Here is a 15,329-nt window from a genome sequence, read left to right on the forward strand (position 1 = left end):
GCAACAGTGCGTAAGTCTTGCCCATATGTGCAGAACATATAGTAGCCATTGGATGACAGTATGCTCTGAATGAAAGGTGCCATTCCACGGAGTCATCAAAATGAAGTGAACTGGCAGTCATCCCCATAGTATTTTGTGTTCATCTTAGGAATACTGCCAGGTACATAAATGTAGCCAGGGAGAACACACATCTTTAAGAAAATGAAGAAAGTTTAAGGGGAAAAAAAAAAAGACAGTGAGAGAGTGAGGGACCAGTAAGGGGAGAGAGTGGGTGGGAGGGGAGAAGAGGCAAGAGGAGGGTGACTACGAGAGAAGAAAAGCCAACCAGGCTAATTAAACAATTACAAACACCCCCTTCCCATCCCCCACAAGCTGCTTTAACTTTGATGACCAGTACTTATTTGCAGATGTACATAGTTTTCCCTGACCTTGGCAGCATCAAAGAATTTATACAGTTAGCAGTTCTTGCACAATCTCTCAAAAAGAACAGCATGCGTGTTCTATCCTTCAATGCCAGGCAGGCCTTGTTACTCCTATCCGCCAATTTTTCTTGCAGTAAATCAACTTACTTGGTTAGGTTCTGGTGCTAAAATAAACTACTAGTTCCCTTACACTCTTTCTCTGCTTACACCTCCTTTTCAGACAACAGACCTTTTTCTTAAATAAAGTAGGAGGAAAGAACTCAACTCTTTGAGTTGTCATCAAAGACAACTTTGGTGTCTTAATTATATTAATAATGATTCCAAGATAACCATAGCCTATATATTAAATACCTTTATACAGATGGCAAACACAAGGCCCGCAGGCTGAATCCAGCCCTCCACCTTGTTTTATCCAGCCCGACACACCGAGGGACTGATGTACCCCCGGTGAAAATGAGTTTGACACCCCTGTTTCAGTACACAACTTAATAGAACAGTAGTCTTCATTAATTCCACCTAGGGTGCCTCAGTGCTACATTTAACACTTTCTGCCCCTTACTAACTTAAACTTAAAATGTGTATTTATAAAACAAAGTCCTAATAAACTGAAAATCCATTTCTAAAGGGGTCTCATGTAAAACCGGCTGCTCTGCGTGCACCCGACTTTACCCAGATTCACAGCAGAGGGTGTTGCACGGGCCCACATGAGCAGCCAGCAGCCAGCAGCCTCAGCTGGACTTCAGAACCAGCCAGCGTGGTGCTGCAGGTGATTCACGCTTGAGTTCACCTCCAAGTGGGAAAAAAAAAAAAAGAATTTCAGGATTCAAAAAAGTATGTGTTTGACTTCTGTGGGAGGAAGGAAAAAATAAAGCTGTTTCCAATTCTTCAGATTTCCAATCAGAGTGACACGGGATGCTGGGATGGCGACCCGAACAGGGCAGATGAGCAACTTCCCATGAAAGAATGGAATGATGCTGGGTTGTTTTGCTTTGCGCTTTGGGGCTTTTTTTATTTGTTTTCTTTTTTGTTTAGTTTGAAATCATGACACCTAGGGAAAATGTACAATGTTAAAGACATTCCTATTAGTAAGAAAGTGAAAAGAAGACTTACTTTGGATGCATTCACCCTAGAAACGCTGGTGGGAATCTCTGAGCAAGTCTTCCTTAGCTGGGTGGTTTGGATGGAACATGGAGGGAAAACAGCACAGACACACCTCGAGGTGTTGTTTTCTTGTACTTTGCTCTACTGCGCCTCCCAGATGTGTCTCTTACATATTGAAGACAAGACCCTCCACCAGCAAAAAGATGACAACTGACTTTACTGCAGTGGTTTGGAACTGAACCCCAATATATTCAAAGCGCACCTGTATGCTAACACAAACCACCAGTTTAATAAAACATCTACTTATGATTTAAAAAACACTCAAAAGAGGTTCTTTCAAATTCTTTAATCTAACATATCCTTAGTTATTATCTACTGTGCATTTCTGCAGTCTGATAAAACCATAATCTATTAAATATTTAGCTATATCATGATAGCTTTTGCCTATTTTAAAGTGGTAGCAAAACATGAATGCCACTTTAACAGAACAGAAGCTCAATTACCAAGGTAAAATCCAGTGTTTAACTCAGCCAGAGATGACACACTGGTTTTCTTCTGTGATAGAAGCAAGATGGCACTTCAGGGACCTGATGCCTGTTACCCTTACCCCAAATCCCTGTCATGATCAGCACCTTCCTCTACTGAGATTCAGATATGGGCCTTTAGGATAGATTTTTTCTTGTCTTCTTATGTGCTCACACATGTTTTTGCAATATACATTAAGTAGTTTAACAGCTCTCTTCATCATCTATAACCGTGTTTCAAGCACAGAATCTCACTCATATACATCACCAAGAATGCAGTGTCAAAGGAAGCAATTATGAGGACAAATGTATTCCGGTTCACTTACACACAGCATGGCAAACTCTCTAGCCTTTCTGATCAAGTTCTCAAAACTCCATGAAAGGGGCCCTGACCAGTGTGGCTCAGTTGGTTTGGTGTTGTCTGGTAAAGCAAAAGGTCACCAGTTCCATTACTGACAGCCACTAATCGATGTTTCCCTCCCTTTCTCCCTCACTTCCTCTCTCTCTAAAAACAAATAAATAAAATCTTTTTAAAAAACCTCCATGAAAGGGGAATTTATAGTCAAAGAGACAATCTGGCAACTGCCTTTAAATGACATTTTTATAGAGCTAAAATGAGCGATAATGGACCCTATACTGTTACTTCCTATTCAGAATATCTTGCTCACTTGAAACATATCAGTTTTTCTTTCCATACAATTTTGACAAGCTGCTTGTCGTTCTGTGTGGCTTTGCTGCAGCCATTATGCATCGTCCTAAGAGGCTTATTCATTTCTGCTTCAGGTCCTCTGATGTTTAGCCCTGAGACGATGACTCAGAGTTGTGTATTCTAGCTCTGCAGGTTCAATCTCTTTGTACCAGGGGCAGAATAAATATGGATGCTTGAAATGGAAAAGGGCTTAGATAGCTTTCCTTTAACAGACTCACCTAAGCTAAGTCACCATCTCCTACGGCCCTACCTTTGTCCTCAGGACCGGAACACCGGAACTCAGCCCACAATGACACCAGGCCAGTGCACACCTTCAGCTCCCTTCCACCCTTCTCAGCTCCATTAGAGCATCCCTCCAGGCCCGGGCCTCACTTGGCTTCAACTTCCTTTTTCTTTCTAAATGTTTTGTAGCAAGAAAAATCTCTGCTCTGTCTTAACCAACTGTTTTTTTAAACACTGAAACAATTCCCAGTTGGCACGGATCACAACCAAGCTTTGCCAGTTGCCCATAAATCGTTCAGGCATACCTTTTGGTGCACCTCACATTGCAAGCAGGGAACTGGGGGCTGAAGAGGGATCATCCTCTGTCTGTGCCTGGACAGTGGAAGGAAGCAGCCAGCAGCTAAGCAGAAAAGCCTTACAGATCCAGCAGGTGAACATGTTTAAGCTTAATGGCTGTTAACTAACTGGGAGAGAAACATGGAAAGGGGTGCAGGGAGCATGGGGTGGGGGGAGTGGCTTTGTTCCCAAAATAGATAGAGCATCTTTTTCAGTTGACAAGCACTGTTTGGGGAGTGAGCTATCACTGACAAGAGATTATTGATGGGCGCACCAAACAGAAACTAGTGCTCAGTCAGGCAGGAAAGCAGATTCTCTCTAGAACTCTCCACCCCAATATTGTCTCCACTGACGAGTGTTAAATAAAGAGATATGCTCAACTACACCTGACGTGAGACTGTAGTCTCCACATGCAACCTATTAACCTCAGAGATCTGGCTGCCAGTGTTCCTCCGCTGGTAATTAAAGTCCTTTCTGTTAATATATATAATATGAGTGTTTATAAATTAGGCATCTTGACACTCCCCATTCAGGGGACAGTTCCCAACTGCTAAGCAGGAATACACCACATGCTTCATTGAAAGAAATGCTACATCTCCGAAGGCAGTTTACATCACGTCACAATGGTATCTCACGTTCTACCCAACCCAACCCTTGACCATCAAAACCATGAACAAGTGTCTTTTTTACAAGCCAAATGTCAGGGGAAATTTGGAAATGGTGGAGGAAAGACAACTCAAGCTAGAGAATACCAGTATCCCAACCTCACAGGCGGTGATATGAATGCCCACTGATTGCCCATCCCTGAAAAAACCTCCCAAACCCTGTAATCATTTCTGTTAGAGTTCACTCATTCTGTCATGAAAAAATCCTTTGCAAGGAATTCTACACTTGTATTTGCCCAAATTTCAGGAAAGAATGTAATTATTGCTGTCTCATTTAAAATTTAAACATGTTAATTATGACATTAAACAGCACACTTCAACTCAAAGTAAATACAATAATACGATACAAATCTTAAGAATGATGGTATAAAAGCACCCTTAAAGAAAATGCAATTCACCTAAATATACTTCTCCAAAGCAGAATTTAAGAGCCTCCTTACCTGACGAACAAAACTATTTGAGGTAGTGTCAGAGGACGTGCTTCCATCAGATCCTTTGAATCTGTTTTTCCTTCTAGCTCCTTTTCCATATGACTAAAAAAAAAAAGGAGGGAAATGAGATTATTGTTAGACCCTCTCATAGGAATCCAGGCTGAGTTCTAGAAAATGTCAAAGACCAAAACAAGGAATGAATTGCTATCATGTGAGCATTATTAAGTTATTATTGGAGAAATCACAAACCCCTAATGTAGAGAGAAGAAAAAATTTCTAGACAAAGCATTTAATAACCAGCGAATTAAAATGATTCATGTTTTTATCATATCTGTTGTCAAGAGGCAAAAGCCAATAAAGATAAAGATTTAAAAAGTAAGTATTTAAGTGCAGCAGGGCCTGGGCAGCAGCAGTGAGGTGAGAGGAAAGGCAACTTGTCAAAACTCTCATATATAGCATGAAAGCAACAGATTTATGCATAATGAAATGTTGCCCAGTGGTGCTGAGCACCCATTTCGTGCTTCTTTTCGGGTTTAATTTGTAATTCCACAGGAGCTCATTTATTGGAATGGTACTTGCAAAAATTGCATATGGTGGCTGAAGAACATTATGCAATATGAATTCTGACTGCCTTTAAATTCATATCCTCATACATAGGTCTAGTCAGAACATGAATGAAGCATGGTGCTAGTTCTTCATACTTCCGTATGGATGTGGACATTGCTTTGAGAGATGCTGAAATAACTATGTAAGTGGTGGCGAATCATATGAAATTCAAATACTTTGTAAAATGTTCTGGCCCATGGTTACAATGTTTAAATGTGACGTGAAAATCTTGCTCTTTAATAACTTCATGATTTTCCTGAGAAGGCAAGAAAAATAAATTTTGTGAAATAATAATATTGAAAAAATTAGCCTTTAAGAACAGGAAATTAAAGGTAAGACAATTTGTTTCAATAACAGAATTGGGCCAAACACAGACATATTGGGTTGACAAAAAAAGTCTGTATGGTTTTTTTCTGTAAAATAAAAGACACGTTTCTCATTTTCACCAATAACTTTATTGATTTGGATATTTTGAGTATGTCAGCTATCTCCCACATGGTATAAGTTTAATTGTTCTCAATTAATGTCTTGATTTGATCACTATCAACTTCAAGTGGTCTACCCAACTGTGGAGCATTGTCCAGTGAGAAATCTTCAGCACAAAACTTCACAAACCACTTTTGACACATTCGATCAGTCACAGCATCTTCTCCATACACTGCACAGATATTTTTATTGCATTTTAGTTGTGTTTTTACCTTTCTTGAAATAACAAAGCATAACATGCCAAAATGTTGCATATTTTCTTCCATCTTCAATATTAAAATGGCTACAAAAATTCACCAATTTTGATATTTTTTAATGCACACTGATATGACAGCTGTCACAGTACAATCTAACAAATTGTTTTCTATGATGTTAAAGAAAATTAAGCACAACTACAGCCATCTTATGGAAAAAAAACAAATAAACTTTTTGGCCAACCCAATGTACAAATGAACTTGCTGTTACTCCTGTATTTACAGTTTACACTGAGAGCACCAAGAATAAACTAAAGTTACTGTGAATACTGAATATTAAAATATTGATGAAAAATAGCTCATCACAAATATTTAACATTAAAATATAAGTGAAAGATAGCCCACCATTGAGCTTTACAGTTAAATACACATAGGCTGGGATCCTGCTATGGCTGACCTTGAACACATTCTCTAATCTGCTCAAGAATCAGTCTTCTCATCCCTAAATGGAGATAGTAACACTTACCTCTCAGTTATTTTAAGTGTTAAATGAAATAACATACTTGATAGCATTTAGGACCTGCCACATGGTAAGGACTCAAGACAATATATGAAAAAAACGATACCCACATTAGGGCTGGTAGGGTGGGGGAAAACTGGGCTGAAGTGTAACATGTTAAGAATAATTAGGTTCACAGAGGTTTCATTAGATTATCAGAATGTGCAAAATTTATGTTTTCAAAATCACCATATTCAGGTTTTAAAAATGCTGCTCTGTCTTATTTTATATATTCATATGGTTTTCATTAAAACAGAAATATAAACCATAATACACGTAGCACTTAGGCAAGCTGAAACCCATTACAGTACAAACATTTGTGTTATGAGTAAGTAAGATGCATTTGCAATCAGCAAGAGGGTGGGATAATCTTAAAGCAAAAGATTTTCTTAAATGTATTTGTTCTTTTCCAAGTATCTAAGGGATTTATATAATACAAATGTGTTTCCATGGCATTTAATTACCTCTCAACTTCATAAAAGGAAAGATCATCTGGGCTGGGCTTTCATAATGTATTATACAAGGTTCTCCTCACTTAACAGCTTATTCTTCTTACTTGTGTAAACATTTTTCAGTAAACTGTTGAAAAATAACATTCTTTCAACAATGTTCTTCCTTTTCCAATTATTATGTAAAAGTTTGGACAGAAGTTTCTTCCAAGTCCTAATGATGTTAAAATAAAGTATGAAAATTACCTTAAAATTAAAAAATATACATTATTCTATATGCAAAGATACTTATGACCCAAAAAATGTTTTTGGGGGGATATATGTAAAATATACTCATTTTCTGCATGAGGAGCATAAATTATCTTTGAGAAAATATAATCTCATCCCAATATAAAGTGTTCTTCAGTACCGTGTTGAAATCGGTGGAAAGGGCATTTTTGAAATTTTACTGCTATTTGTTCCATATTTCCAATGATAAATGCATTTTACTAGTCAGCTGCTTTGGTGTTCAAGCTTTCTCATGGCTGTTCACAATCACACAACAGGCACCACGACAACCACACAGTGTTTAAGACCTTGTCACAGGTCTTATAGAGCTAAAGTTCTCTGGTCTTATAGAGCTAAAGTTCTCTGGGAGGCTGCAGTTATCTGGGAGAAATCAAATGAATTTGTTTTAAATCACATTAATTTTTCTAGGCTCCTGAGATACTGTCCACAAACATTATTTCAGGTATACTTAGCTATCCATGTGATGTATTTACATTGGATTATTGCAGATTTCAACTGTATGAAGATACAGTTTGCACACACACACACAAAGCCATGGTACACTGAATCTCTTGCACACTGGTGATAGTTTTTAGAAATATATATTGTCCTTTAATCACTTAAGTTTATGAGGGATGATTTATTCAGACAAGATCGGGTGCATGCAGGGTGGTATGGCCATAAATGATTTATACAAATTACTAATTTGTTCATGCCTTAATAGAGTTATACCAAATTCCTATTCATTATAGGTCATATTTATTGAAAGCCAAAATAAATAATGCTTAATTTTACTTCTATTCTGCTTTTTCACTAATTTCAGCAGTAATTTCTCTTATACTATCTTCTCTTTTTATTTTTAACTGTAGAGTCACTACTCAATGACTAATTATTTTTAATAAAAATATCCAGGGTCCAGAAAAAGAATTAAACATTTTCTGGAATACACGTGAATGTTCTGGGAAATGGTATTAACATGGTTAAAGAGTACATTTTTATGCACTTTTAAGATATTAGTGAAAATTTATGCTGCTGTTAAAGATGAAGTTTCTTTAATCCAATGCATATTTAAAATTATGTCCATCTTGTTGGAATTATTTGTTTTGTAGTTACTCTAAATCTTTGAAAATAAGGATGAGTGTGATATCTGAAGAAATTTCAAACAAAAAAAAAAAAGTAAAGGCCAAACCTCCTCCAAATGGAAAAAGACTGGAAAGAAGTCTAGTTTTCTTAGTTAAGGTGCTATTTCAAATTCAGCTACTTTAATGATCAATGGCTTTTTAAAATATTTTTTAGCAACACCAAATACATGAACATCTGATACAGAAAACAGTTAACAATCAGAGTCACCCAGGTTCCAGGAAATGAAAGGGAAAGAAGAAAAGGGTTGGCCAGAGTGAAATGTGGAGCCCACGATCTCTCCCTGACACCTGCAGACCTCTAAGTCCTTCTTGAAACACAGACCAAAAAGTCAATAATTTCCACTAATTGCCTACTAGTTATATGCTAATCAATAAAAACAAATTATCACCACAGCAAAGAGGAAAAAAGAAAACTGTGTATCTAAATTCCTTTACTTCTAAAATATCAACCAAGCTAAGATTTCAGAAATTTAAAAAATTAAGAAATGCCCACCAATACATAAATGACATACTAAAAAGATATCCAACATTTATCATATAAATGAATGCCTTTGTTGATACAAAATAACTTTTAAAACTGAACTGTAAGCTCAAAATCAGCAGTAAATATTTATATTTCTGCAGGAAGCTGAAATCCGATTTCTCTATGATCCCAAGTAGACAGTAGTAGTTAACTGTAGAAGTTGCCTGTTAAGTGGCGACCAGCCCCCCTACACACACAAGGCTGGCCTGGCAGCCCCTGGGGCAGCTTTGGGAATGAAGTCACCTCTGTGATCAATGGATTTGGTAACAATTCTCCTGGCTACAAACTGCTCCCCGTGAGCATAAAGCTGATGTCTAAAATTAGGTTTATCCCTCTTGATCAGCATTCTTTGATATGTATTTCTTTGAACCGAGGACTTTCCTCACTTTATGGTCCAAAGAAAACAAAGCCAAAACAGAGGAATAAGACATGAAATCTCACTCACTAAACAATAGTTTGGTAAAAATAAAATTGTCAGACCCTTGACTAGGAGAGAAGTATAAATCCCTAGAAAGAGGGAAACATGCATTGTTTTCTATATGGATCAGTTTACACAAAAGCAGAAAGGAATCAAGAGGCAGCATAAAGTCCTGGCTGGGTGGCTCAGATGGTTGGAGCACCATCCGTTCACCAAAAGGTAGAAGGGTCATCCCTAGTCAGGGCGAGTATAGGAGGGAGACGGCTGATCCATGACAGAGTTTCCCTCTCACATCGGTGTTTTTCTCTCTCTCTCTCTCTCTCTCAAATCAAAAGCCCAGTTCTCAGGTGAAGACTTTTTAAAAGAGGCAGCATACACAAGCTCTTCTCTGGTCTGGCAGGTAGAGAAGGGAAGAGGGACAGGGTCAGGAAGCAGAGAAATGCTGAGTAGGGACACGGGACACACAGGGGCAGGGTGGGCTGGCCAGGGCCAGGCGCCAACCTTGCCCTTGTCACTGTCTGCCTCCAGCCGGGCTTGGAAAGAACCCTAAGACGGGCCCACTTACTTGAAGTGGTGTTATAATTAATTTTAACTCCCTGTAATTGTGAAAGTAAGTATATTATTTGCAAGATATAGATATGTCCCACGGTCCCAAAATTAAAGAGTGCCACAACTCCCTACAAGGTTAACACATTTTCTTCAGTCTTTCTTGAAAGGACCAAGGCTAACATACTGTATAATTAAAAAAAAAATTAAATGCAGCAACAGGTAAACTAAGTCTTTACATAAAAAGAAAGAAAAGAAAAACATGAAACTACAAGATTGACTAAATCTCAAATCACTCAAATAGTCAGATATCATATTTTGCATTTTAAAATACACTCAGAAATTCTCATTGGCATGCTTTTAAATCTCATTCATGTGACACCAGAACAAAAATGCCATTCAAGAGAAAACTGGCGGGGGTGAGGACTGAGGCTTTTAGCAAAACATAAAACACAGGACCACGACCATTATGTTCAGAGACTGCAGAAGGCAGTTACACCTCAGACCTCCGAATGTTTCTGGCAAACAGTATGGACATGGTGTAAGAGCCACAGAAGAATGGCTGCTGCTCTTTTCAGATAAAGCTCCCTGCTACGGGGTCAGGATGTTGCCATTACCAGGCTGTATTACTACAACATGCTTGAAAGCATCTGGCAAACTCAGCTGGGGTGGAAGCAGCTGGGCTCTGTTGCTAGGAGCAAAACAAACAGGCCCTCTGGTTACTGTCTGTTCATTTTCAGGTGTGACTGGAGGTGCCAGCTACAATCTCTTTGAGGCCTGAAGTGCTGAGATGCTGCTCTGGTTTCTCGTCTACTTCCTCCTCTGTCGCCATTCTATTCTCAGCCCCTTTCATCTGTTGTTGCCCATCCACCCAGCCTTCATACATGATTTAGTCAACTCCCTGGAGATTACCAGTGCCATAGTTTAAAATAACACTGTCCAATAGAAATGTAACACATGCTACATATGTAGTTGAAATTTTCTACTATCCACATTAAAAAGCTCAATGACAAGTGCAATTAATTATAATAATATATTTTATTTAAGTCAATATATACAAAATATTATCATTGCAACATGTATTCAATATAAAAATTTTTAACATGATGGTGAATATTCCTTATTTTATACTAAGTCTCTGAAGTCTGAAGTCTGGTGCATAACGCTTGTCGGTTTAGACAAGCCACATTTCAAGTGCTCAGAAGCCACATGTGGCTAGTGGCTACTGTGCTGGATAGCACAGATTTGGAGTTTTGGAGGGACTGTCCAAAATAAGCACCTTGACTTTGAAGGTAGACTGCAGCCAAGTTTGCAATGAAACTGTTCAACGGGCTACTGAAAAAGGGGTGCAGTTTGCTTACATTAGAACTTTCAAGAATGTGCAGTTAGACTGAATTCATGTCTCATGTAAGTAATATATCCATTTTGTTTATCACGGTGTGCTGGAGGGGAGGGGTTGGGATGTTTGAAAGTGCTCCCCCCCACCAGGATTATTGACAGAAAGAAGGAAAATGAGCAGAGTCTGTGAATCTAGATCTGTTGCTTTGTTCATGCCGAACTTGCAATATAATCCAGAGGTGAAATAGAAAGGATTCCTAAAACACAACAATGGCTTAGAGGTACCCTTTGCCAAAGAAAATTCCATTTCTAAGTAAAATTATGATTACTTGGTGTCACAAAAAGGGGGATGCTCCCAAGACACCTCCTTTCCTCATTCAGTTTTACTGCTGGACTGTCTGGAAAGACGGAAGAGATGCCTTTGCCAAGTGCTCACAGCCCTAAGATGCCATGATTTATTAGATAGAAAATAAACAAGGCACCATTTCCCTCAAATAATGGGCATGCTATAAACACAATTCAAGAAATTTGCTTTCGTTTTTGGAAGGTAGAGAAAGCAAGAAGATGGATGCTGGTGAAGCTGAATATTTACACCTCTTACCTGCTTAGAATATCCATTCCTCCCTTTCTCCTCTCTTAAGTATCTGCAATTAAGTAGCTTGCCAATTACTGTGGATTGAGTCCTTGCAAAGTCTTATGAGTAGATTTGTCATATCCATTAACTTTTCTCTCTTTTTAGTTTAGGCCTAATACCTCTTGTCCAAACTGTTCTATTAATTTCCCTTCACTTTGCTCTACCTCTGGATTCTTCAGACTCCACATTACCTTCCAGAACTTTCCCAGGTGACTCTTCAGAATGAGCTGTTACATGGTTCCTTCACTGAATCCCATCCACGGTTCTTTATTGTTTAATACACTGCAAGTTTCAAAGATTCCAAGATGTGGGCTCGAACTGCCTTGTCAGTCTTAAGCCTAACTGTGCCCAACCTGTAACTTTCCACACTCTTTTCAAACTAGGGATTATAAATATCTGCTTTAAGACTTCTAACTTCTGTGACTTTGCTTCCCATACAGTTAGTTCCCAGCCATCTCTCTGAAAATCTCTACTGAAATCTAACCCACCCTTTCTCTTCTCAAATGCCACCTCTTCTATGAAGTCCTTACAGGTTATTCCAAATAGAATATTTGTGATCTTTTCTCCTGGGAAACTACATAAGATTCTGGCTTCTCTTACAGACCCATGCCATACTCATCACACATTTGCCATACTTGCAGCGACTAGAATGTTAATTCTTTTGAAGGCAGAAATTCACATCTGAATTATTTCCACATTGCAGCTGTACAATAAGTATTTGTTGACTTACTTTTTAAACTATTTGTTTAACTGAATAAATTAGTATCTCTTATCTGAATGCAGTCATGCTTTCTGTCAGCCCTAACTTTGATCTTCAGAAATTCAGAAACTCTATTCTTATCATAAGAATGAAAAAAATTTTTTGAAAATCCCTGAAGGGAAGATCAAAGAGAAAAGAAGGTCTAAAATTCTTTCTTCTATCAATATGTAAGACTTTCTTCCTGGAATAACCATGCTGGGGGTCTATGAGAACATTTTTCACCCTCATCCAACCTGGTAAGTGACTAACTATTGTAAAATCGGGAGTCTAGAACCAAGAATTCAGGTCCTCTGGCTGAGGCGAGATGTTAACGCAGGTGGTTAGTGATATGTCCCCACTCTGTACAGCCGAAGAGCCCAGAGCAGAATAACATTGTCTTACCTCTGTGAAAGAAATAAATTTCTGATTGTACGAGTTTCTGGTTTCTGCATTTTTTTCTCCACCCCAAATCAAAGGGAATTATGTGTTTTTAGTTAGCACGTGCATTTCCCAGCAGTAAAAGCAAGTTCAGTAAAGCACCGTGATTATGCCACTGGAACTACCATTATGAACAGGACCCAAATATCTGGAGCAGCCAATTTCCACCACCTCTGGAAACCACAAAAGCAGCAAAACATTTGTCACCTTTATTATGTCTCCCACTCCGCGCCCATTGCTACACTAAATAAACACGCTAGCATATTCTCGCGTACTTATGTAAATATAAAATATATTCAGTTATATACTTACAAAATTTACATAAGTACAAAAGTTATAACCTTGCCACAATTTACAATCTAGCAAATGTGGGCTTGAAATCAACAACCTATGCAAAGTAGAGACATTTCTCCAAAATGATGTTTGAAACGAAACCCTCACTCCTTCAATCATTAGCTGAGCGGCCCCACAGCTAGGAGTCTTAAGTCATTTCTCTGCCGGGATAAAAGTTGAGAGACTCCTTACCGCTGAGATCTGGAGGTGTCTGCAATCCACACCGTACCTGCCAAAGCCTTACGTAAAAGCCACCTTCTCATTACCCAACACCTACAAATGACATCTCCGATTTCACAACAGCAGCAAACAGGAATTTTTCTAGAAACCACTAATACTCAACATTGGAGAAAAAGGTGCTCCTGAAGCTCTCTGAAGTAGCTAACGTTTTGGACGGGGGAGAATGGAAAAATAAAAACTTTTGCGGCCCCAGCTCGCTCTCTTCTTAAAGGAAAGGAACAAGGGGTCTAGGCGAACCCCGGCAAGTGCCCTGAGGGAAGCTGAGCTGTCAAGGCAGCGTGATGCCCCAGGTGTGGAGGGCAGCGGGTCTGCTCCTGGGAGTCAGGGGCCCAACCTCCCACGCCATCACATGGCCCCCGCTCCCACCCCAGCTCTGAGCTCCTCTAGAAGGGTCGGCGTGGGAGCCCGAGCTTCGGGAAGCGGAGCCCCTCCCGCCCACCCAGACTCACGATCTTGAGCAGGTCCAGTCCGCTAGCCTGGTTCATGTCTCTCCATGTGCCTCCCAGGGAAGGAAGGGGCGAGGAGGGCAGACCTGAGCAGCCTGAGCGCTGCCTCGGTAGACCAGGAGGTCGCTCCCGCCCCTTCCCACTGGATTTTCGTAGGCAGAGAAAAATGGAAGCCGGAGCAGAGCCGGGCAAGGAGAACAGGGGTAGGGTCACCAGCCCCAGGAGAGGAGAGTGGGTGGCAAAGCGCGAGGGAGAGGAGGAGGAGGTGGCCGAGGAGACCCACGCAGGAGGGAGCAGCGAGGCGAGGGATCCCAGCAGCGGAGGCGCGGGCGCGGGCTAGACGGAGGTCTGCGCTCAGCGGCTCACAAAGAAAGAAGGCGCGGCGCTGTCGCTACCTGTGCCGCTGCTCCTAGCGCCCCCGCGGGCGCCGCGTTCTCCAGCAGTTCCATCGGGAGCTCCTGCGCCACCGCAGCCGCCACTGTGGGAGGCGACTTGGACATGTCGCTTTGGACCATTGGCGAAAAGTCGGCTCCAGGCAGCCTCCGGCTCCTCGAGGCGGGTCCCCTCCTCCCTCCCCGCCCCGCTCGGAGCCTCCGGGGCTCGGTGCCTCGCTAGCAGGCAATCAGGGCTTGGGACGGGGCTGGGCCATTTGGAAAAGCAACACGCCTGGGAGCTGGAAGGTGCCCAGGGAGAGGGGCTCCTCCGCCATTCGGCCAGGCTGGGCAGTGAGAGAACAGAGCGGCGGCGCGGGGACTGTCCTCGCCAAGAGGGAGGGAGCTGGCTGGCGGAGCGCGAGCCCAGGGGGAGGCGCGTCGGAAAGCGAGAGTAACAGGGCAGCCGAGAGGCAGTAAAGTTCCCCGCGGGAGGCACGGGCCGCGTGGGTCCTGCTCGGCCGCTGCGCGTCGCCGTGGCACGCGCGCTGGAAAGTTTTCAAAGCCACGAAAGCGAGGCCTGGCACCCGGGAGCTGCCTTTCTCGGACTTGGGAGCTCGCCTCCCTAGGCTCCTAAACCACCTCGCAAGGACCCCTGGGGTCTGGGGGGCAGGAGCAGATCCCCTCAGGGATCCGGTGGCTGTGTTGCTAAAGTGAATGTCAAAAATCTGTGAAGTCCTCGGGCGACCCCGGAGAGCAAGTGTCCACCAAGGACAACAGTCAGCCAGCAGCAGTTGAAGGCACTTAATGATGGCAGTAAGAGGAGGAAGACGACAACTGGGACTGGTGACCTGAGGGTCACGGCCCCACCTGAAGCTGCACATGGCCTAGTCTAGGAGGTCCAAATCGACCACTTTCAAACTCAAGTCTGAAGTTTTTCCAGTATGACTCCCGTGTCTTTTCATCTTTGCAAGCTTGCAGTACTAATTCACAGAAATGGACTTTTTCTTTCAAGTTGAGAAATCTTACTATCACATTTTGGACAAAAGAAGCACCTCCTTGAGATCCTTAACTTGAGAGTAGTGGACATAGCAAGAATGTTTTTAGAACATTCCATTTCGATTTTTCTAATAACACACATTTTCTTTCTTCATTTTTTTTTTAATTAGAGGATGCCTCTTATTTCAACA

The 15,329-nt window shown here is 41.1% G+C and overlaps 1 protein-coding gene across 6 annotated transcripts in view; it reads right to left on the bottom strand.

Moving 5' to 3' along the window:
- Positions 1–14,540, bottom strand: part of CACNB2 (calcium voltage-gated channel auxiliary subunit beta 2) — a 329,859-nt gene extending 315,319 nt beyond the window's left edge. For 3 of the 6 annotated variants that reach the window (XM_045857654.1, XM_045857656.1, XM_045857652.1), the window contains exons 1-2: positions 14,164–14,540; positions 4,420–4,512 (exon numbers count right to left, since the gene is read on the bottom strand). In XM_045857654.1, the coding sequence (XP_045713610.1) occupies positions 4,420–4,512; positions 14,164–14,283 (213 nt within the window). In that variant the 5' untranslated portion in view covers positions 14,284–14,540. The other 3 variants (XM_045857659.1, XM_045857662.1, XM_045857655.1) reach the window with 2 other exon arrangements.
- Between the last annotated feature and the right edge of the window lie 789 nt (positions 14,541–15,329).

The sequence above is a fragment of the Phyllostomus hastatus genome, unplaced genomic scaffold (genome assembly GCF_019186645.2).
Source record: "Phyllostomus hastatus isolate PE091 unplaced genomic scaffold, TTU_PhHast_1.1 phas_scaffold_1674, whole genome shotgun sequence".
Classification (NCBI taxonomy): Eukaryota; Metazoa; Chordata; class Mammalia; order Chiroptera; family Phyllostomidae; genus Phyllostomus; species Phyllostomus hastatus.